Below are 24,617 nucleotides of genomic sequence, written 5' to 3' on the forward strand. Positions count from 1 at the left end.
TAATAGATGGAAATATAGGTAACAAAACACACTATTGGACATATATGAAAGAAATGAGAACAGTTTGCAGTTAATTTTTTTTCCATTCAGATTATATAAACTGGTTATATTTTGGGAGAAATTAAGAACTTCCAGTGAAACTAGAATTCACTGGGAAAGGAATACAGAATGCTAAAGATATGGAAGACTGGCAAGTCTGCTGAACAGCAGGTTGCTCTATCTAAGACAGTTTTACTGACTGCATAACATATTGGAATTGCTCGAGGAACAGAGGAGAGCCGAGTAAGAGCTTTAATTAAGTGAGCAAGTATTTGCTAGCTGCATTCCTTGATCCTTCCCATCCACTCCCAGAGGAGTGCTTTGTGCTAAATGCTTACTTCATACCTAAAGTTAGAATAGCTGATCATCTCATCAGATAGGAATATAGATGGAAAAACAACAGTAGTCCCTGCTTGATTTCACGTGAGGCATTATCTTTAGCTATTTATTTGTTAACCAGCTGCTGATTCATGGATGCTGAACTGCTGGCTGAAGCAAACAGTTCCAAAACCAGACTCTGCTTTAGAGTCCCCTGCTGTGGTGTGCACTGACGTTTTGACAGCACAGCAGTTACGCCAGCCTAAAGATCAAGTTAAAAGTTACAACGATTGGGCTTGCACTACCTAAACCCAGCCACTGCTCTGTGCATTAAGGCAGTTTTGGAAAGTAAAGACATCCCTGTGCAGAATCCATCCCTCTGCAGTGCTATCTATGCAGTGCTTTATGCTCACAACCCTCAAACTAAATCAAAGACCATTCTGACAGTAGTAGCTCATGGTTAAATGCAGTCTGCTACACATGGATGGTAACTCTCTGGAAGCAGGGACCACACTGCATGGTAAATAACCATGTGTCTAGGTGCTAAAGTACAGCAAACACAACACAAGAAAAGATTCTATTCTAAAGAGTCTGTAGTCGAAGTTAAACAAGCATGATAACAGAAAAGTGTGAGAGAAACATGAACAAACTTACCATACAATTGAGAAACTGAGGTACCAGAATGTAAGCCACAGCCTCAAATCCCACAAGAAACTGTGACAAAGTGCAGGATGGATAAGTACTGGGAACAATCCAGCCTGTTTCTATACTCTTTCCTGGACAGGTTTTCAACCTCTCTGAGAAACCAGGCATTGAGATCAATGGGCCTTTGATTTGGCTTACTACCGGTGTACTTATTTGCCTCAGTTTAGCCACAAGTCTAGTCTGAGACTCCATCAAAATCCACTGAAATCATTGCTCTCCTAAGCAGAAATAATCTTGGTCTTCCTCTTACTTCTTGCTGGGGCCTTGTTGGAATTCTCTGTATTGTGCACTGAAGAGAGTCAGTAATGCTGTGCTGTGCTGCTGTCTCAAACAGTAGCTATACACACCTATGTCTGCAGTTCTTAGGGGCCTTGAGGCTTGCTGCAGTATCTACAGATATCAGAAGAATAAAAAACAAGTTACAAAGATTTTATCATCATGCTTAGACTTTTTCATGCATTTCACAGACAACAGTGATGAAACACCTCCAGACGAGGAGCTAAGTACAGTTAAGGCCAATCCTCTATGTCGTTAATGTCCTACTTAATCTCCTTACAGGTAATAAAAACCTGTTCTTAAAAATTTCCAGTGTTTGCCTCCACAGCTCATTTTTCACACTGCTTCACCAGACTTAATGGGAGAATACCATCCTTACAGTTTAACCTTCAGGTTAACAAAAGGTGCTAAGGCAAGATTTGAACTTTCAGCCTCTTTGAACCCACTGCATTTCCAGTCCTTTACATCTGACACTTCTATTACACATATTAAAAAGAAGAAAATGAGCACACACACACACACAAACAAATCAACAAAAAAATAAACAACAAAAAACAAAGTTAGAGGAACCCTTGGCCCAGGTGCATACGTAAGAATCCCTCCTTCTAGTACAGTCACTTGCCAGCATACCCTGATGAAAGTCTTCTCGGGAATCTGTAGTTTCTTTTACTGTATTCAGATGAGTATAATGGAAAAAAATCACAAAACCAGTTCAGCTCTTGTTATCTAAGTGGCAGACATGATTTGGGGTTTTTTGGTTTTGTTTGGTTTTTTTTACAATCATTACTTGATTTAGTAATAAGCACTATCTTTTTTTGTCTGATAGATGTTCAGGGGATTTTTTCCCCTCTCTTTCCTTTGCACTGACAAGCTCTTATCACTTCTCCACCAGAAAAAGAAGCAACGGAACAGCTCCTGGAAGACACAAGTGCATGACCTCAAGCACTGCTGTTGCATTAAAAGGGATTTCCCTTTAATGATCCTTTTCCTCCCTTCTAGATGAATCACACCTCTTACAGAATTATCTGATATTAAAAGACATAGCAAATGATTGAACTATTAAAAGTCTGAAGGTTACTAACCATAAATATTACTGTAGTCATCATCCTAGCAGTGAATATTATATGAGTACTGTCTTAAAAATGAGTCTTTCCTACTGCAGCCTCTCAAACATCTGGTGATGGTGTTCTGAACACTCTGAGGTCTTGGTTTAATTTAGTGAGCATGAGCTACTCCTTCCTGAACAGTAAAAACAATCAAAGTAATTAAAATAATTTAGAGATACAGAGCTGAATGGGGCCTTGAGAGATTTCTTTTTCCCCCAAGTATAATAAAGAATTGTTATAGATTTATGTGCATGAAGCCGATTATTTAAATTTTCACTACAAACGGATACTCTGCAATTCCCAATGATGGCTTTCTCCGGGGTTATGTAAACATTACCACTTATAATGGTGGACTGTTTCACTCTTACACTTAACCAGAACGTAGATAGTTGAAAATTAAAGTATTTCTTATTCTGTCCTTAATGCCAAGAACTTCCCTCTTCCCTCAAGAGATACTGACATGCATACATACCTAAAAATATGCGTGTGCATGTATGTAGTTATGTGTGTGTATGTGTGTGTATTTACACACACACATCAAAGAAGAAAATTTTCCTTGACTTTATACATATGTATATATGTTTATATTTCATGAAATATAAGCATTGTACCATAAAAGATGAGATAAACTATAGGGTATAAGCACAAAAAACCCCAGGGTCATTCAGAAAAGAGTAATGTATATTCATGCATTCTATAACTACGGATGTTGCTGATGTTTTTAATGTATTCCCATATTGATGAGGAGTTACAGTTGACAAGACAGAACTTAATTTTGTACTGTGCAAACTCAGATCAAATGAATTCCTGCCATCCTGCTCAGACCTGTTTGATAAACATCTGCTGTAGCAATGTGCAATCAACTTTTAATTTATCAAGATATAAACAGTAATTATTAATATTCAGACGTGCTTACCATTTAGAAAACAAAAATAAGCTGTTGCCTTTTCAGGTTTTCCTGGGTCTAAGCATCTCCATCATGGCTAGGACTACTTGTTAATTTATTTGCTGAAGTTTCCTATACAAAGCAGGGTACAAGTCAGCTCTTTTCCCCTACTTCCTACCTCTAGCTCATCATTCCTACTCCACAGTGAAACCCTCCAACACTTCAAGTACTCTCTGTAAAACTCTGTGAGGGGCTGGGTTTCATATCACGTGAGAGAAATGTTTTGGATGATTTTTTTTTTCCTCTAATCAGATCACTTCAGTGATCTGCTACCTCGGTCCCCATGAGAGGACAAGGGAAAATGTGCAGGAGAAGGGAAAGGCAAGATGCTGACAGAAAGATATACTGTGTAAATCACAGCACGGATGCTGCCCCAGTTATGCAAGCCATCACTCCGGCCCAGTTCCCTCAGGCATCCATCCCCTGGATTTCAGCCACCCCGCAGGCTACCAATCATTAAATGTGGAGCCTTCCTACCCAACTGTACATTCCAAGGCAGCAGAGAGGCTAGGGGGACAAAAAGAAAAAGGAAAACAACACACCCACAAAAATCTTTAGAAAACTCTGCAAGGAGGAGAGGAAAAAAGTTGGAAGGGAATATTCTTTTTCCAACCATATCCCTGACTTCTTCTTGAACAAAGGCAGAGGAGAAGGATGGCCTGCTGTGCAGAGCCAGCACAGGTCTGTAAACCCTGGCAAAGATCACATAACCCTGCTGTGTGACACGAGCGCATGATCTGAGCCAGCTGCTGCTATTGGAGGTGAGGTGAAGGAGTTCAAAGCTGAACTCTTCCAAAATCCACCTGTTCTCTGAAGGAGTCAATATTTAAGACCTGATTTCAAGGTGTGCAGCAACCCTGGCTTCTCATCCTGCCAGTGGGAGGGGTGAGTACTCAGGAACAGGCAGGAGCTCATCATCTGGAAAGATGAAGTATTTTACTACTGCAATAAACTTTGTGGCACTCTATTTCATTTCTGGGTGCCTTCAGATTGTAGGGTTGTTGAACAAGAAACTGCCCCTTTTCCAGCATAAATCCCATCCATAAAGCATATTAACAAGGCTTAAATATCAAGGGTTTATTCAGTGAGTTTTTTCACTGCACAGATATTAGCACATTGTTTAAAGTTGCGCATTAATTGTTTACAACAATTAAATTTAATGATTCCTACAAACTGGTAGTTGCAGTCAAGAATTTACAAACATGTTCAGACACTAAGATCTCCCTGACTTGATAGTTTTAGCCCAAGGTTCTGCAACAATCTGACCTCGAGCAGAGCTGGATTAAAGCACGTTTCACATCTCCTGACAAAAATGCCAGCATATTGGGATTATGGGGTTATATATCAGCCTAACCTCTAATTGAAGAAATGAAGTCACTTGTGGTTACTTACAATACAGAGCCTAAACTGTGGAGCACATACAAGCCAAACGAAAAAAAAATGAGCACTTGCTTGGGTCTGAAAAAAAATACTTTCCATGGGACGGGATCCCTTAATGTCCTGCTGGGACGCTGGGGCAGGGATGTGGGCATCTACACGCGAGCAGCCCGAGAGCTGTGTGCAAGGGCAGGTGCGCTGTGGATGCGGACACGGAAGGGCTGCGGGGCAGCCGCCGCTCACAGCCGGCGCTCAGGCTGCGGGCACGGCCGGGCTCAGCCACACGCAGCTGTTCCGCACCCAGCCACGCGGCACCGGGCCGGCCCGTGAGCGCAGCGGAGCCTGCGGGATGGGACGGGTAACCCCCTGCCCGGGGGGAAAGGAATAAGGAAGGAAGAAATGACATCCCGGCTCCCGAAAATCCCGCGGCTGAGTCACGGCGGGCGGGGAGGCGGCGGGGCTGCCCGGCTGCGGCGCCCCCTGGCGGCGGCGGCGTCCCCGGCGGTTGTCACAGGCCGGAAAGTCCCTGTGCGCTGCCGGTGGAAATCCCCGGTGGGGTTTTTTTGTGTTGTGTTTTCAATCTCCGTTTTTTTTTTTTTTTTTTTTTTTTTTTTCACCCGGGCGCTTAAACAGAAAGGGAAAAAAACAAGCGGCTGGGCTCAGCCCTTCATTCCGCAGCGGCAGCAGCGGCAGCAGCAGCTCCGGCGCGGCCAGGGTGGAGAGAAGGGAAGAAGGGAAGGAAGGAGCCCCGGCGCGTGGGGGTTGATGGATCCCGAGCGCGGCTCCCTCCCATCGCCCCAGCCTCGCTGCTGAGCAGGAGTCACGGCAGGATCGGCCGGAGGAGGAGCCGGCCGCGCAGAGGTGAGCGCTGCTCTGGGCAGGGCACGGCGGAGCCCGGAGCATTTTGCAGGAGGCACCTCGGGGTCCGGGCGGGTCTGGCGGCGGGCTCGGCCGTACCCCCGGTACCGCCGGTACCCCCCGGTACCCCCGTATCCGCCGTGTGCCGCCTCCCGGCCGGGCGGTGACGCTGTGCCCGCTGCTCCCGGCCCGGCCCGGCTCCGCGGGGGCTCGTCTGCGGGCTCGCTGCGAGTGCCGCGGGGAAACCCGCCCCGCACCTTCGGGCTCCTGCCCCTGGGGTGCCGGACCGTGTCCTTTCCACCTTGCGTGCCCAGCCGCCAGCCAGCGCTAGGGCAGGGAACTAAGAACGCGGAACACTTACTCTGTGTGTGAGCCAGTCCTGTGGGATTTAAAAGAGCCTCGGTCCTCGTCTTCTGATTCGGTGAAGATTAGTATTGTGTTTTGGTTTCTACCCAGGCAGAACAATCTAGGGGGGCTTAAAAGCTATTAACCACGTTTGTTTTAGAAGTTTTAGCACTTTATGGAGAAGTTTATTAATTGCCGGTTTTCAGATAGAGGACAGAAAACGAAAATAACTTTATGAAACCACTGACAGATCTCAGAACCGTATTCAGCTTTCCCGAGCCCAGCATCTTCAGCATTACACGTTTGGAAAGGATGCTGACTCTAATTATTGTTTACAGCTGTTCCTTTCTGGGAATTCCTAGTCATTACTTGTCAGAAGGTTAAAGTAGCATAGCACACAGCAAAGCACTATATATAGTTATAGATATAATTATGGTAGACTATAAACTAATATAACTGTAGGTCAGTTTTCTGCTTTAAAATCTCCAGCTTCAATGGCTTTTGAGTTCTGTTTGTTTCATCACATTGATTTTGAAAATAAGAGTTGCTTGGCTTTTGCCTTGATTGACATTTATGACTGTAAATAGCACAGGCAGTAATTTCCACGTGTGGAGGGGAAAAAAATGCCGGTAGAACATAGTATCGAATAATGTAGTTTCAGTGAGTGCTTCTGTAAACTCAGTACTTTTTGTTACTTAAAGCTGGAAATAACCATTTCAAGGGTCCCTGCCGGTAGTGCTTAGTCATGTGATTACTCTTCATTCGTGTAAAAAATTCCCATTGACTCAATGTTTCTACTAACATAAGTAAGGAATCCAGTATTTTGGTCATCTCAGAGCAAAGTAGAGCTGTGGTTATCATACAGATTAGTAAAGGGTTGTTTATATTTCCTTTTTAGAATCGTTCATACATTTAAATACAGGATTACATCAATAGCATGTGTAAAACTATACAGTGAGGAGAGTGGATGAGAAAATGTGTTATTTTCACTTTAAGGCTGTGTGCTGGTGGGGAAATGATAAGAATATGCCATCTTAATTATCTAAAGGAAAGCTTTTCCATATGTTGCAAGACGTGACAGCTCTGAGCACGGTCTCTAGTGCTTTTAGGGTGTGTGAATGACATCACCCCAAAATAGGAATTTGTAGCATCACCTGTTTCATCTGCCTCTATTTAGGGCTTGTCCACTGTATCTCTCCATCAGCTGGTTCTCAGAGCGGTTATAGAGGACAGCTCTTGGCACCTGGATTTTGAGGTCCCCTCTCACCCTGAGAGGGTCATTTCAAAAGCTTTGGTTGGGCATTTGGAGGTGGATGTTGCCAATGGAAGTGTCTGGGAGAAGAGGAAAGAGCAGCTGTTTCCCTGTGGGAAAGGAATGCTGAAGCCCGTCTGTGCAGAGAGGGCTCTTCTGCCTCCAGAGAGCTGGGAATGCCTTTCTGGTCAGTCTGTCAGGCTGGAGTTCTTCTTCGTCTCTCTGTGCCTCCTGACTCCCATCTCCATGAGAAAACTTCCTAATAGTTGCATAAATAATTTTTAGTTGCTTCTTGCTTCCCCATACTTGATGTCCAGAGATTGATACACATATATGGCTAGATACTTGTCCCTAGATTCATAATCACAGTAGTGGGTTTTCCTAATGTGACTAATTGTACTCTAAAGATTTTAGGCATGCATACTTTTATTTGTCTTGATACAAATTTTACTTTGTTTTTAAACAAAGCAAGAATAGTTGTGGACAGCATGGAGAGTCTCTCCCTGTACAAACAGGTTATTGTTGTTCTTACTGTAGTGCACAGGGGTTTTGAGGGATATGGTCCTTACGTTTTGCTCTTAACTAGCCACAAAGTTAGTGTCCTCTGAATAAGTATTTCATAGAGTGTAGCAGGTTTGAGGTTATGGGTTTCTTTTTTTATTTTTCCTGCTGTACCCCATGAGGCCAGAGTTACTGAAGAAAGGGGTGCAGGGCAGTAAACACTACATGTCCTACTGTGGAAATATACTGGGGGTTTTGAGCCAAATGGAAATGCTTTTTCAGCTCTGTTGACTTACCACTGAGTAATAGTAGCACTGCAGTCTGCACCCCCACACACGGCACAAGCGCTCCTGAGCCATAGCTCTACCACTCACAAAATACAAAGAGCCTCAAGGAAAGTAACCTAAGTCTGTCCTCGAGTGAAAAATTTCTCATCTACCATATCTGGCCACTGTAAGTATGGGACTGATGATAGCACAGCTTGCAATTCTTTGGGTTCTTTCTGTGCTCTACTGACCATTACTGCTCAGATTGTATAGGCTGTGGAAATCTGAAATGGTCATTAACTGCTTGGGGTTTTTTTTGGCATGTTTTCAAAACAAGAGCTTGAAATGTGCTGAAATTCAGAAGTGCATATGGGATTATAGTGTGCAATTATCAATTAGTTAAGTTTCCAGGATAATTTTCCCTTTCCTTGATCTTGCCTTCTCTCATCCTTATTTTGATTTAAACGCTTTTTTTGAATGATGATGCAGTTTCCTTAGTTATACATAAATCCTCTTTATTATCTCAGTAAATTATATCAGCAAATGAGTGCAATAAGATGATCAGTGTCTGTATGTGAGTAATGCAGAGAAGTTAGTGAATATGAGCTTTAAAAAAACATTGTTTACGAAAGGCTCTGTTGGACTTCATCCACTCTGTGCTTGTTTTAGGCAAAACTTCATCCAGAATCCCACCCTGAAAGTGCCTTCTCAGTCTCTGCAGAAGTGATAGCACTGTGATAGAAGGGCGCTAACATGCCAATAAAAAGATCCTTTTTCATTTCAGATGTCTTCTAGAAACATGGCTGGCCAACACATCCTTCCTCAAGCTTTGTATCAGAGCAATATGCTGAAGGCTATGAAGATCAGAGAGAGGACACCTGAGGATCTAGTCAAACCTCCCAGTGGAATAATTCATCACTTCAGGACTATGCACAGATACACCATAGAAATGTTCAGAATGTGCCAGTTTTGTCCCCAGTTTCGGGAAATGCTTCAGAAGTCCCTGACTGACCAGGCTACCCAGACTTCACTGGAGCGCCAGAGGAAGCTCAATTGGTGCAGGGAAGTTCGGAGACTTGTTCCTTTGAAGACTAATGGTAAGTTACGAGCAGGTCTTTGCACTCACAGTAAAACAGGTCATACAAATGTAGCATCTTTATTAATAGCATCTGAGTTCACATTACTGAAACAGAAGCTTTAAAAATGGCTTTAAAATGTGCTGCCTTTTAATCTAAGTTTTGAAAATTAAGATTCTTTCCACATCATGTACTGTCCTGATGCCGTAGCAGACCCTTGCCCATACCCCAGTATGTGAATATTGTGGAAATTTCACAGATATTTTCGTAATGTCAGTAACATTCAGAGTCAAGAACAAGGCAGGGAAACTTGATTTGGAACCCATAGCTTTCCCATTAATCTGACTGCTGCATGTCAGCTGCCTCATCAGAAGTGCCAAACATCCTTTAATGCCAGGCAAGAGGAGCCTTCAGATGCTTTGAGTGACCAGGGATGCATTCCCATGTATATTTAGCAGAAGCTAATAGCCTTCCAATAAGCCCTGCTGCTGTAGCTGGCAGGCAGTGCTTGCTTGCTGATCCAGCTTTAACAACAGTGATGGCCATAGCACTCAGAACATGGAGGCTCCCAAGAACCTGACACTGCTGTCCCTGAGGTCAGCACCCCACACTGGGGCTGCTCCTTCATCCTCAGCTCCCTGCCTGGGTTTCCCATCTCTTGCCTTCCCTCAGGGCCCACCAGTAACTCCCGTGTGTGTGACTGACACTCATCTTTGTGCAACACAAAATTTGCAGTGCCCTTTTCTTTCAACAGTCAGTGCTGGTTTCAGGACTTGGCTTTGGGGTTACTCTGTGTGTGTATTGCATCAAGTGCTACAAATGAAAAGGCACAGCAGTAGTGCCAAGATTTCCTGAACAGGTTATGTTTGTCCACAGTCTTGAGCAGGAAACCTTGGCACATGACTTTAAGAGTCACCAGGCATTTCGCATTCAATGGAGGAAAGATTTGGCAATGGCTATGACTTATGGTCATGCAGCTGCAAACTTGGACTCAGGATTCCTTCCAGCACAGAAAGAATAGACTGGGACAGTGAGGACTTCAAGAAGATGAAAAATACATAGTCTTTGCTCAAGGAGCAGATCAGAGCAGTTATAGAAACACTGGGTGTGGTGGACCTGCAGCATTGTTGAAGTCCATGTTGTGTTCTGTGTTTGCTTCTTTTCATATCTGCTTGTATACACGTTGCCCTTATCTTCCTAGTCCACATTTTTCCCTTTCCAAGTTCTGCCATATTTCTCAGTCTGACTGTACACAGCTGTGTTGTACAGACACCATAAAAATAGATCCACTGAATAGGTGTCACTACCCAACCTAAAGCCTGTTGCTGATGTGCGTGTCTGTAACTGTTGTAGAGGTGTTGACCTTCTGGTGGGCTTTTTGGGCTGCCTCTGCATTGATGTAAAATTTTACAACTGCAGTTAGGGGTGTGCACAGAAGTCACAGAATCTTGAGCTTTGGAAGGACCAGAGTTGCAGCTAGGGCAGGCAGCACTTTGAAGGTACTGGGAAGGTAACATAACTCCAAGTGTTGCATCTTAAAAATTTCACTCAAACAGATTTTCTAGGAAAATGGACACTATGCACAATTTTTGCCCAGGGCAGAGAGTAAAAGTTTTAGAATCCCCCATCTCCAGTCACTACAAATCCTGCAGGGGTTAACGCTGGGGGACAGACCCTTTTTGGTGACCACATTACATTCAGCAACACTGACCTCCTTCTTTGTCTCATGACCACTGGGCAGTGTTACACCTGGGAATAGTGTGGACTTGTATCCCACCCATTAGCAGGCATACCTGTATACAAGATGCTCAGTATACAAGATGCTGGAATATTAGGGCAGGTTGAGGGAAGGCAAAACAAGGTTTGTGGTCTCCCCATACACTGAGCAGACAAAGAACTTGGCTTCAGTTCAGTGCTTCAGGGTCATTAAGTGCATGAGTAGGAGTGGCTTTGGAAACCTGTGGGTTATGCAAAGTAGTTGTATTGAAGGACCTTTGCAGGAAGAAGAAGGTAGATTGAACTGTAGGAGAGAATCTCTGAAAGGAGTGCAGAAGCCTGGAGAAGCCCTGTATTATCCCAGAAAACAACTTTTTTTTTTTTCCTCCCATGCGGCATGAAAAATATTGTTTAAAAATTTAGCTGCTTAACCTGTAGATGTGGGAGGAATATGTTAGTTCTCTCAGTCAGGCTTTCTTCAGAAAATTCTGGGGTTTTTTCTGATTAAGGTTGTAGTTGTTGAAAACAGAGAAAGTATCTCCTACGGGATCTTTTGATGTATATTTTACCTAATATGTTAATCTGTGTAGTGGTGGGGTTTTCTTAATTAAAAAAGCTGTCTTGAATCACCACATATTTATTTGCAGACATCTGAATGGATGATAGAAAGAAAGCGGTAGGAGGTACAAAAATCGAAACTGTTCGGGTTTTTTCTTTTTTTTTAATTTAAAAATTCCAGCATCTATTGGCTGTAGAGATTTCACTTGTATAATGAATTGGCATTCATTCCAGCTCGCCCAGCCACACCCCCTGGGAAAGTCCGAGGGAGGCTACGCTGCACCCGCAGAACAAAAAGTACAACTGTTGCTCAATTGCTAGTCAAACGGTGTGGGGGAATTCCAAGTGCTGTGTAAGGAATTTTGGGCAGTGCTTCTAAATAAAGAACCGAAAGTGAGCTCTCAGAGAGAGAAAAAGTTTAATCTTATCTTTGCTCTAGATTTTGCAAAGGGAAAATTTTAATGGGATTAATATGTCATCTTTCTTGGTCAGAAGGAAACCTAGTCAGTTTTTCTGTCTTCTTGGTTGTTCCCTCATTTTTGAGCTTAATTAAGCAGCCTGCAGAATCGAAGTGAGCTTTTGCAAGACAGCATTCAGGAAACAGAAGGCAGTTGCAGGAACCTGATATGCACCAATCCCATAGCAATTTATGAAGCATTGAGTAGATTTCAAATTGCATCTTATTCGGGAACAGGAGTCTATTGTAGACTTTTCTCTGCAATTTCACAGAATAAGTGGCAAAAGTGTTCACAAATGATGTAATTAAGCTCATGATGTATGTGGCAAACTGGGTTTAATTCTTTTGTGGGAGTTCTTTGGGTGGGTTTGTTTGGGCTTTTTTTCAGGTGAGAAAAATCTAGTAGCTTTACCAGAGTTGATGTCTTCTATTCCAAGAAAATTGCTTTGGTTTCTTAGTATTGGGTGAATCTGTTTACCACTGTGGTAAACATCAGACCTAGTTTTGCATCTGAGGACATGACAGTAATGATTCTTGATGTTTCCCTTTCAGGGCAGACATCCCCTTTTGAAGAAGTTGGCTAGAGATAGAATTTGAAACCCAGACATAGTTGTTTTTTATTTTTGTTACACCTTTTAATTAAGTTAGTTATCTCCTCTGAGTCTCAGTTTCCCCTCTGAAACTGCAGAATATTACAATCCTTCGTACCTGTAAAGAGGAATTTCTCACTGCAAGGAGAATTGTGTAAATGAAAATCGAATCACTGTTTTTCATTGACTTAATTTTAATTTTGTATTTTAAAAACCAGCCCTCTAAGTAATATAAGTAACAAGCCAACATGCTGTCATTTCTGAGAAGAAGGCCAGAGGTGCTCCTATGTTTGCTTTACATAAATCACCTGCCATTCCCTTTCTGTTTCCTTTTTTATTACAATTCCTCCATCAAGCACAGCCAACTGCCAAGCAGTGCTCATCAGGGGGTGTGAGGCTTGGTATTACTACAATACTTTTTAATGGTTTCCGTTATCTCAACCTCATGCCGTTGGGTGTATATTTGTATAAACACCAATGAGGGAGATTTACTTTTTTTTTTTTTTTTTTTTTTTGTAATTTTAAGATGGCTTTGTTGTTGTTTTAAAAAGCTATTTTCAGCTATGTTTGACGTTTGTAGTTGACCCCAAAATTTTGTTTGTGATATCAGTCCAAGTTAAGTAAGATAGGTAAGGGGCATTGCTGGATGACAGCTTAACTTGGATTGGTACAGAGACAAAACCAGTAGGGAGGGAAGTTGTTTCTTTCTGTCTCTGAACAGAGACCACAACTCTGGTCTCCTTCTTTCCAAGCCTTCTGTCTGAGGCTTAGAGAGAAGTGCGCAGGGAACTTGCATATGTGGAGTGTAACTCTACATCCCACAGGCTTGTGGCGTTTTATTTAAGTAGCCATTTGAAAATAATGCACTCTTTCTTTTTTTTTGCAGGTGATGGAAATTGTCTTATGCATGCTGCATCGCAGTACATGTGGGGTATTGAAGATATCGACCTTGTCTTAAGAAAAACATTGTTTAATGCTCTCAGGGAGATCGACACACGGAACTTCAAGCTCCGCTGGCAGCGGGAGGCTGTTAAATCCCAGGAGTTTGTAGAAACAGGACTCCATTATGACACCCGGGTAAGGCAGCCTGAGGGAATGGTGCTGTTTTCTGAGTGCTCATCAGCGTTGCCTTGCTGATTCTGTTTGCTTTGTGGCTTCACGGATTCTGTCATTAATGGAGAGCAGAAATAGTCTTCCTTTGGAGGAAATGGGAAAACGTGATTATTTGAGCACTGCTGTGCTGCAGCTGTTTCCTGATCTCCATGTCTTTGAACCATTGGTGACAGCTATTTCTTTCCTCAGAACTGGGAGGAGGAGTGGGAATACCTCATTGAAATGACCTCCCCAGAAATATCTGGGGCTCGGAACAGGCTTCCCTATAATGCACTGGAAGAAATCCACATCTTCATCCTTGCTAACATTCTCAGAAGGCCAATCATTGTCCTTGCAGGTGAGTTGCCTGGCCAGTCATCCCACTGTTATTCTTGTGCCGTGTTAGTAATCTTAGTCAACAACTGTTGTTTTCAGATGGATACATTTCAGAACATGATGTTTTCAGCAATTATTCTAAAACCCCCAACATACATTTTCTCTTGCCTGTAGCACACGCTTATTTGTGTTTTATTTTTCTTCTTTATACAGATAAAGTGGTTAGAAGTTTAGAGTCAGGCTCCAGTTTTGCTCCTCTGAATGTTGGTGGTGTCTATTTGCCTCTGCTGTGGCCAGCTGAAGAATGCTACAGATACCCAATTGTGCTTGGCTATGACAACATGCATTTTACACCACTGGTGACTCTGAAGGACAGCGGGCCAGGTATTTTTCAAGTACCTCATTTGGTATTTTTGTTCCTTCTTCAAAACCACTATGCTGATAAAGCATTTGAAATATGATCTGGTTTAGATTTACATTTTTAAAGTTAAATAAGATTCATTTGAAATATATTCTTAAAAAGTGAGCAGAAAGAGTTTTGTCTGTGAATCTGAGTAGAAACTAATGGTTGCCTTCAAGATACTGGTTGAAAGTAGTGTGTAACTCACCTGCTTGCAGGCTGGAATTGGTCAAAGGATGGCCTCTGCTTTATTGTGTTCTGACTCCTTTCCACATTGTAAGAGAAGAAGCCTTGAAGGATGCAGTCTCACAGCAGGGTGCCACTGCCTGGCAGGAATAATGAAATATATGCTTTACCATTTTTAATGCATCTGTTCTGAGTGGACAGCAGTTCACTAGTTTCGGGTTACAGCATCATCCCAACAAAAGGCATAACAATGACCTACAATCCTATTCACGTGAAGAAGATAGTTGCTATAGGGGCATTAAAACTACTGTGGGATGAGGCTAAGTTTGTGATGTAGCTGTGTCTGCGACCTCCCCCAATGGTTCCATATAGAAACTGATTGCTCTGCTCAGCTGTTCTCCTCTCTCAAAAATTCAGGGGTGATATCTCCATGTGTTGCATTTTATGGTTATTCCTAAATAGCTGGTTATGCGTGTATGAATATATATATATATATATATATCTGTGTGTTTGTGTGTGTGTATATGTTAATCCATCTTGTTTCCCCACAGAAATCCGGGCTGTCCCTCTCGTCACCAGTGAACAAGGCCGATTTGAGGATTTGAATGTGCACTTTCTGACAGATGCAGAAGAGAGGGAGAAAGAGCAGCTGCTAAAAGAATACTTGATAGTGATAGAAATTCCAGTGCAAGGCTGGGACCATGGTACAACTCATCTAATTAATGCTGCAAAGTGAGTGTCATTCTTGTTTCCTCAAAGTTATCTGTTTACTGAAGTGGGACAAGCTGGGCAGCCCAGTGTGTTCTTTTGGCCTTTCCTTCCTTCCTAGGTGTCCCATGTGGTTACTACTTAAAATACAAAACATTGGCATTGCTGTTGATATGTTTTGAAGTAGTGTGAGCTAAGGCCAGTCTCAAATTTAAAAGCAAAAATGTGTTCAGACTTAGCAAACTGAAACTGGCACTTTAGAAGAAAAAATCCATTTGATTGGTTTCACTGACTTTTGGATTGCAGAGAAGGGTGACTGAAAAGTAGTTAAATGCAGGAACTAGTTAGCCCAAGCTCTTGTGCTTTGTGTAAGGGCACATTGCATAATGGGCAGTTGGTGTAATTTTGGCTGTCCTGGGTAAAGTACTTGGCAGTATGTTCTGAACACAGATGCCTCAGCCCTGGGCTATTTCCGTGTGGCAGTAGGCAGGAAGCTGTGGCCAGTGGAGGAACTGGCATCTCTGCTCATCCCCCTGATGGTTGAGCATCAGTAACATGCAGGGAGCAGCTGGCAACACCCACTAGCTTCTCATATTCAGTGGACACTGGCAGTGATGCTTAACCAGTTCCCTCAGAAGTGACAGAGGGAAATAACTCCCTATATCCTCTGTCTTTGCTTCCACTGCCACACGGAAAAGAATCTTTATGCTGTTGCCTGGTTCTGGTGTAGGGCCCTTGAAGTCCTTCTACCCAAAAGGATATATGTACATGTAAAAGGTAGCACTTGAGCTTCCCTAGTTGCTCTTCCTAGATGTGTTCTGGAATATTGCCAGAAATGTTAGCTCCTCATCCAACTGTGGCATGGTGAATCTCCAGTGTAGGGTTTTCCCTGCAGCTGGAGGCAGAGTAAGGATAGTGTGATGGAGGCTAGCACTGCACACATCACACTGAAACCCCACAGTTTGTAAGAAGAATTCTGCTGGTAGATACAGACCCAACAAGGCAGAACCAGGAGCAGATTTCATGATAAACTCTATCATGAAATGCTGAGTCCACTGTAGGAAGGGCTTGTTCTTAGTGTGGGTTGCTGAAGAAAGGGGTCTTCTACTCTAACCTCTGCTCAGTTGAGCGCTGGTCCTCAGAGAAATTCACCATTTAGGGAAGCTTCTGCTTCTGAGAGATTACCCACATTCTTTGTGCAAACAGCTCTTAGACAGAAAACCCTCACCTAAGCAAAGGTGTTTAGCGTTGTGTCAGGACATTTATTTCAGATGTGAAAGTCTCCATCACTGAACACCTGCTTTTAAAATTATTTCCATTTACAGCAACATCATAATATCCCAGATCTTCTTGTCTGAGTAATATGGATATGCATTAAATCTGCATTTCCTTCCCACATTGCTTGTATTTGCTTCCACCCCCACCATCTGCTCTTTTCAACCACTGATGCCATCTTCCTTTTTTGGCTCTCAGGTTAGATGAAGGCAACCTACCCAAAGAAATAAATCTCGTGGAAGATTACTTTCAGCTAGTGCAGCATGAGTACAAGAAGTGGCAGGAGAATGCTGAACCTGGTAGAAGAGAGACATGTTCCAGGAACAGACAGGAACTGTCACTTTCCCAGCTCTCCCTCTTACAGATGAAATGTGAAACGCCAAATTGCCCTTTCTACATGTCTGTGAACACCCAGCCCTACTGCCACGAATGCTTTGAGCAGAGGTTCCAAGGAAACAAAGGAAGAAAGCAGAACTCCAAAGCAGCACCTGAGAAGCTGAAGGCAGCTGGGTCAGGCTCCTCTCATGGGGATATTTGTGAACCTGGGGGATGGACCTCTGAAGGGCCTGTAACAGAGCCTCGCTCTGCACCTCCAACAGCTCCTAGCCTTTTCCTGTACAGTGAAACTACAGCCATGAAATGCAGGACCCCAGACTGCCCCTTCACATTGAATGTGCACCACAATGGGCTGTGTGAACGCTGCTACAACTCCAGACAGCTCAGTCCCTGCAACAACTTGGATGACCAGAGACACTTAGACTATGCCACATGCAAAATGTGCTGTCAAAAGGCCAAGAGGACCTTCAATGGTATATGCAGCACTTGCTTCAAAAGGTCTACAGAGCAGTCCCAGAATGCAAGTCCCACTTTCCTGCCCACCTGCCACCAGAGATCAACATCTGACCCGTCCCAGATCTCACAGATCCTCCACCAGCACTCCTGCCATCAGGGTCCCAACAGCCGTAGCAAGGAGCCCCCACCACCAGCACTGCCTCCCGAGGAGAACAGGGGAGGCAACCCCTGTAGGAAACCTGGTTGCAAGTTTTTTGGGACACCACAAAATGAGGGCTTTTGCACACTGTGTTTCTTTGAGTACAGGGAAAACCATGGTAAGTGGAGATGAAGTGAGCTTTGACACACTTTGGCTGCAGATCAGCCTCCTTGACCTGTGAAGTTCTGTGTGTACTGGGTGATAAAAGGGCAGGGGGTAATGAAAACAGTGTGAGGAGAAGGTGATTTTCTGTCTGTTATTATCCCCTTGTCATGGTTTAACCCCAGCCAGCAACCAAGCCCCACACAGCCACTTGCTCACTGTCTCACCAGCAGGTTCAGGTAGAGATTCAGAAGCGTAAAAGCTGGAGAACTCATGGGTTGGAATAAAGAGAGTTTAATAGGAAAAGCAAAAACTGCGTACACAAGCAAAACAAAACAAAGAATTAATTCATTGCTTGCCATAGGCAGGCAGGTGTTCAGCTGTGTCTTCTCCCAACCTCCCATGCACCCTTGCCAGCATGGCAGTGTGAAAAGCAGAAAAGGCCTTGGCTCTGTGTAAACCCTGCTCTGCAATAACAAAAACATCTCAATGTTATCAACCTTGTGCTCAGCACAAATCCAAAACACAGCCCCACAACAGCCACTGTCAAGAAAATTAACTTTACCCCAGCCAAAACCAGCATACCATAAAGGGGCACATGGCAGCAGTGTGAGAAATCTGTGAAATCTCTTGTAAAACTTCCTTTCGGCTTTGATGGAAGCAAAACCAACTCAAGATGGGGTGGCTTTTGATACCTCCCCATCATCCACTGCAATCATGGTTTTGATATTGATTTTCTTCACAGCTAGACAAGTTGTAGAGGTCAGTGAGGGAAATGCTATAAATGTATGCAAAGTACTGAAAATCAGTTTTATTAGCAAGGTGTTTAAAAAGCCTTGAAGAATCTGTAGATCTCTTACCTGTTCTGCATGTAACAGAGGTGTAATGCTCTGGAGTAACCGCTGTAGTTGTCTTGACAAGCAGAGCCAGTAGAAGTTGACTGTAGATAATGAGCTTGTATTTTGGAGTAACTTTGGAGTGTGTTGTTATATTCTGCCTTGAAATCTTCTTTGGTAATACCCTGTGTGTGCATGCCCCTGTGTTTAAAGACTGATCTTCTAAAAGGCAATAGTCTGTGAATAAATCACAGCATGAAATCTTCATCTTTCATGCTACTGCCCTATTTCACAGGTAAAGAGCCCTTAGTTATAGACCCTGAAGGGCATATGTAAGAGAAAATTACTTATATCTTCAGGCTATTTTATTGCTGATAAGCTTGCCAATACAATAAAGAAACATGGCATAGGTTGGGTTGGAAGGGACCTTTAAAGATCATCTAATTCAACCCCCCTGCCGTTGGCAGAGACATCTTTCACAACACCGAGCTTTCCACGTGTGTTCAGTTTAGGGAACTTCTATGCCAGCTTGCAATGCCTTATTTTCCAGCATTGCTCACAATGAAATTTTTTTTCCTTCTGATTGTGGAATATATAAGATTGCTTCATGAGACTAAAAAGTATAATGCACTTTTTCCCCTTGAGCTCTGTACCACTGTACTTCAATTATCTGATGTGACTGAAATGGGGGAGGCTGACACGGGTAGGTGACAGATGACAGTTAAAGTGAAGTCAAAGGTGAAATTCATCCTGACTTCAGTGGGATCTAGGTTTCCCACTGAGGGCAAGTTTTTACTAAATCATCTGTTTCAACAACTTAAATGAAAATCAGGTTGCATTAGCACCGTTATTTATGTAGCATGATGAAAGATGTACCAACTGGGGGGTCTCTGTTTTGCCAAAAACCCATGTTTGAGGCTAGATGATCTTTTTAAATTTATTTTCATTTTTAAGGTTGGGAGCTTTTTATAGCAGCTTTGGGTCATCAGATCTATTGGGCACATTCAAACTGCTCCTGTTCATGCTTTGCATTGCAGACAGTGTTTTGCTACGCCACCAGAGGAGGTCTCAGAGGAAGTCTTCAGCAGCAGATCAGACGGGAAGCTCCGCTGCCGGCTTCCATAACACCGTGTCCTGCCAGCGGCGCGACTGCGGCACCCTGGGCAGCACAATGCTTGAGGGATACTGCCAGAACTGCTTCATTATAGCCCAGAACCAGCGATTCCAAGAAGCCAGAAGGACAGAAGAACAGCTGGTGAGACAGCCAGAAGTAAGTGTGAACTTCTCAAAATCTTCCTCTTGTTTAGCACTGCAGGTTTTTCTCTTGCAGGAACAACTTCAGATCTATACTAGAAAATCCTCAAATGACTGCATCTTAACTATCATGGAAAGACAAGCATAGAGCATATCATTAATTTTTTCTGCTGCAGTTGAGCAGCACTCCTAAAAAGTCATTCTCAGTTTAGGATTGTCATGGCCATGCTCAGTTTTACCTCAGCTGGGATTTCGCCAGCAATTTCAGTGGAAGCAATTGGACCAGCAGCAAGGTTGTTTTGTTGATTGGGGAGGGATTTTTTTTCTTACCCTTAGAGCTGTGCAACTATGTCAAGGGGTTCAAGTTGCATTTTTGATTGAGTCCATCACAGATTGTCTTTGTTCCAGATAAGACTTTTTAAAACTTGGTTTGTTTTGGTCCTTTTAGAATTGAGGGTTGCCAAAGATAATAAAAAACAGTATTTTTTCCTAAGAAATGACAGATTTTGTGATTTTCGTTGGTAAAACTCAACTTGGCTCTTGGTATTGCACTTGGTAGAAGTGCTGGTGAACAATCCCCAAGTGGCTACCTATACAAACCACGAGCAGAGTAAAAAGGAAATGAAAAGCCATTTGTGTTGGCAGCACAGAGACTGACAATGTGTTTTACTATTTTTCAAGAGAACAGGGCAGCACAGAGATGTGCAGCGGGCAGCATTGAGTACCCAGAGGAGACAGTGTGCTGTGGCTTCGTGTAGAAACAACCTGGCCTGCAGGAGTGATGACCTGTGCCCAGAGTGCCGGCGCCTCAGTCAGCTGCCACCATCGGGGAGTGCCAGGGAGCCGGTGGCACAGGAGCCTCCCAAGCAACGCTGCCGAGCCCCTGCCTGTGATCACTATGGCAATGCCAAGTGCAACGGCTACTGCAATGAATGCTACCAGTTCAAACAGATCTACGGCTAGATCTTGTTCTTGCATAACAAGAAAACGATACCAGCTACTTCCTTCACTGAAATGGTGCTATGTCCAAAACACTTAACAGTCCTGGGAGTGGGAAGGTTGGGGGAAACATAAGCTGTCTGCTCAGATCATGTTTATTCCCAAGAATGGGAATAAATTTCTACTTCCTCTAAACACTGCATACAAGGACTGCTGAGAAGGTCACATTGCCTTCTGCACAGAGCTCTCGCTCATGACTAAGCTCCTACAATGCCGTATTTAATTCTTGGACTTCCCAGGAGGAAGTGTGAAGCATTTGAATCCAAAGAACTTCCCGGTTCTGCCTCTTTCTCAATGCCTCCCCTCTCCCAGGCAAGGAGCCATGTCTACTGTTGGAGGTGCAGGACCTTTTTATGTTTGCATACATCAGTCGGGCCAAGTCCTTCTTGAATGGGATTACCCAGGACAGATTGATGCAACTTCCAGTTGACATCTGAAGAAACGTGGTCTGGTTTGTCTGTGTCCTTGCTGTTTTCACCTCGGGCGTTTAGGGTGATAACAGCAAGCAGTTCTGTGTTTGCAGAGCTCTCAGCAAACCACAGCCAGAAACAAGACCAGCACTGGTCTGCTCCTTTAACATGCTTAACCTAACCAGAATTTAGATCCTTTCCCAAATCCCAAGACAGCTGGAAAGACAGAAGTTACAGAGCAAATGCATGTGATGAGGAAAATGCATCCTGCCATTTCCCACTTGTGTGGAAGGAATTACCTCCCACAGACAAGAAAAACCCCAAAGCCCTTTGTCTTCACTTCTGAAACAAGATTGACTCTTGTCTCTCTTGCACTGCAATTGTCAGGAGTATGTGTGTGCTGTTCATACCCTCCCTCCCCATTTCTGTCACACTTTCTGTCGTCCTTAATGTGATTCTGTTAGCATGCAAACAGCTGGGAGCTCAGTAACAAGAGTTCTTCAGGGTTGAGATTTTACTCCTGAAGTTTATGCATCCACTTCTCAATCTGCAATACTTTCTTTAGCAACCTCAGCTTTACCCCTGTACCTGTTACCTGCTTCTCTCTTCTCCTTTTACACCTTTTAAGTTTTCAGCATCTCTTTTGCTGCTATGATTTTGAGGTGATACCTCTTCTAACTTGCTTCTCAAGTTTAGAATCTTTTTCTAGTTATTAAAAAAAACAGTTTCTAAAAAGAAAAAAAAATTAAATAACATTACTTATTTCTGTTAAATTTTATATATTTTGTGAACCTTAATGTGAACGTATGTTTTATTAAAATATTTATATTATTTGAAACAATGCAACTTGAAATTTGCACAGCTAGGTTTTTTTTACATATATTTACTCTGGTGTTGAAATTACAAACTTAAATGTATAATTGAAAAACTTTCTCTGGTATAAAGAAATAAATTATTGAAGGATTAAATTTGTTATTTTTATATCTATGCGAGAGAGCACAGTTGAGGATGGGACACCCACTCAAGGAAGCCTTCCTGTTCAGCACTACTGTTCAGCATGTTACCCACTGCTCATTGGTGCAGATGATGTAGCCAAGTGCTTTGAAGAGATGATAACTTGCTGTAAGTGGGTGTTTTCTCAGGAAGGGCTCTTGGTTCTGTTAAGGAGCTGGGTATATGGAGTTGACTCCTGTGGGTGCAGAGTATTTTCAGTCCCCCGAAGAACGAGGGAGAGTATGGATGATGTAGGAGCAGACTGCAACAACACCTAAGTTACACTGACTTGCCTTGGCTTTCTGTGTTAATCCATCACTTGTTTCGGGAATTCCCGACAAGTGGTGCTTTAGTGCCACCCTGGGAGATGGTGATGGCAGCACGTGATCCCAGCCTCCACACAGCTGTGTGTGCAGCCCCAAAGGCACAGACCAGGCCTACAACCTTCCCTCTTCCAGGGACAGCAGGGGAGCCTTGGCACCGGAGTTCTCAGTAGCTCATGAAGAGCAAGTTGCCAACTGCTGTTTGAAAAACTACATGAAAGCAGTGTTTTCTTCTCATCCCAAGCTCAGCCTAACCAAGCCTCCCTGCCAGGGGATTTCTGCACTGTAACTCCTATACTGGCACTCAGGTGTTTCAGACCTCTGCCTAGACAGGCAGTGCTGTATCATGTACACTATCATGGCTTTTAGGTGTTGCTCACAACCTGAAAGAAAAACACGAGTCAAAGCTGCAAACATCCCTGTGCAGTTGAGGACACTTTCCTAAGAGGTTGACCTCAGCTCAGTTGCTGTCTGTCCTGGTTAACCCTAATCCATAGCCCAGCTCCTTCTGAGGTCACAGAGTTTACCTCTGCTTTAAGAGCATACAGTCTAGAAGTCAGCCAATACTCCCTGAAGTAGAGCCTGCTGGATCTACCAACCCCATCTGTACAGCATATTTCTCTCTTAAAAAACCTGACTCTCTGGACCGGTACCCACCTTACCCCTTCTTTACAACTCACACAACTCCCACATCCCTGCAATTCATTGAACTTTGCACCAGGCAGACACCTCAGTGGTAAAAGAGCAGGCAAAAATTGGGAGGGATGTCGGCAACCAGGCAGCAGCAGATGGAGGCAACTCATGACATCCACTCTCAGCAGCCACCAGCCCCTGCTTACTGAAAAGACAGAACCTCCATCATGATGCCCTCAGGGTCAGGAGGCTGATTGACTCCATTTACTGTTAATAGCAACTTCTGCAGAGAGGAAGGATTTCAGATCTAATGCCTCAGATCCCACTGATTTTTCTCTGCTGTTTTCTGGGCCCATTACTCATAACCCTTGTGTCACATGAGGCTGGTCTCATTCTGAAGCTCCCATGTAAATGAGTGCCCAGCCTGTCTCTTGTGATTTACTTGTGTGGGAACATTAAAGCTAGTGGGGCCTTTTTTTTTAAAATACTCTGGTATTTCCCTTATGTCCCTAGGGGATTTTGACCCTCTTGATGCTTTCTGCTCTTTGCCCAGACAACTCTTCCAGTTCATCTATTTTTCCTTCCTGTTCTGCAAGAGAGAACTTTTATTTGGAGTCTCCCTTTTTGTGACCACTTCACTTTGAAAAGAAGGCTCTTTTCTAAGACGCCTATCTTTGATAGCCAGAGTTTTTTCCTAAGCAGAAAAGCAAAACTCAAAACTAGTAGAAAATAATAGAATTGTTAAGATTGGAAAAAATTGCCAAGATCACTGAGTCCCACTGTTAACGTAATACCACTAAACCATGTCCCCAGGTGCCACATCCACACCTTTTTTGAGCATGCCCAGGGGATCAAACATTTTCCTGGGCAGGCTGTTCCAATGCCTGATAATCATTTCAGTGAGGAAATTTTTCCTATTACCTAATCTAAAACTCCCCTCATGCAATTTGAGGCCATTTTCTCTTGTCCTGTCACTTTTACCTGGGAGAAGAGACTGACTCTCACCTGGATACAACCTCCTTTCATTTAGTTGTAGAGCATGATAAGGTCTCTCCTGAACCCCTTTTTCTCCAGGCTAAACAATCCCAACAGGAAATAAATGGCTTAATGACGACTTGTACTATACTGGAATTCCTTGTAATATAGTGCAGAAAGGGATTGCTGTGCAGGCTTACACATTCATTTTATTGGGGGAAGGGATACTTCAGATGAATATAAGATAATCAGAATATTATCTATGTTTCTGGATTTCTCGGGGATATAACCACTCAATTCATAGATAACGATATAGAGAAGAAGAAAGCACTTAGTACATTCTCAGTGTAGAGACTATGTAGATTCATCTTTTGATATTTCAGTGTTGTGCATGGCAAGTCTTGTGCATGATCTGGAGTACTAGGCCACTTAAAAGGTTTGGGGTCATGAAACAGCATGTTCTGTGTTAGATTGAAACACCTACTGACCTACTGACCTACTGACCTACTGACCTACTGACCTGATCGCCATTTTGCCAGTTGTCTTTCCTCCTGATATCCCTGTCCTTGCTGCAGACTGTCCTAATCTCTACCACCCCATTCCTCAAAGGTGTCTGAAGTCAGTTAAACCACTCTTACCTGGCAGCTATGGCCTTTATACTACCAGTGATATGCATAGGAGAAAGGGCAGTCCAGTGATTAGGATAAACACACAAAAA

The 24,617-nt window shown here is 43.3% G+C and overlaps 1 protein-coding gene across 2 annotated transcripts; it reads left to right on the forward strand.

The window, feature by feature from the left end:
* Positions 1–5,365: 5,365 nt before the first annotated feature.
* On the forward strand, positions 5,366–21,943 carry TNFAIP3 (TNF alpha induced protein 3). Of its 2 annotated transcripts, none has more exons than XM_014879088.2 (9): positions 5,366–5,628; positions 8,774–9,086; positions 13,273–13,463; positions 13,689–13,836; positions 14,028–14,198; positions 14,952–15,132; positions 16,582–17,492; positions 19,350–19,582; positions 20,248–21,943. In XM_014879088.2, the coding sequence occupies exons 2-9, from the start codon at positions 8,774–8,776 to the stop codon at positions 20,527–20,529; spliced, it is 2,430 nt and encodes an 809-aa protein (XP_014734574.1). In that variant the 5' UTR covers positions 5,366–5,628; the 3' UTR covers positions 20,530–21,943. The 2 variants fall into 2 exon arrangements, with proteins under 2 accessions (XP_014734574.1, XP_088017769.1); XM_088161643.1 differs by lacking the exon at positions 5,366–5,628 and adding an exon at positions 5,652–8,176.
* The last annotated feature ends 2,674 nt before the right edge of the window (positions 21,944–24,617 follow it).

The sequence above is a fragment of the Sturnus vulgaris genome, chromosome 3 (assembly GCF_052056855.1).
Source record: "Sturnus vulgaris isolate bStuVul1 chromosome 3, bStuVul1.hap1, whole genome shotgun sequence".
NCBI lineage: Eukaryota > Metazoa > Chordata > Aves > Passeriformes > Sturnidae > Sturnus > Sturnus vulgaris.

What these genes read in the sequence shown, in the direction of transcription:
- TNFAIP3 (XM_014879088.2), top strand. Translation starts at nt 8,774, where the DNA reads ATGTCTTCTAGAAACATGGCTGGCCAACACATCCTTCCTCAAGCTTTG. An exon ending in GCCAATCATTGTCCTTGCAG is followed by an intron (nt 13,837 to 14,027) that starts GTGAGTTGCCTG and finishes TTCTTTATACAG; the next exon opens with ATAAAGTGGTTAGAAGTTTA. An exon ending in TCTGAAGGACAGCGGGCCAG is followed by an intron (nt 14,199 to 14,951) that starts GTATTTTTCAAG and finishes GTTTCCCCACAG; the next exon opens with AAATCCGGGCTGTCCCTCTC.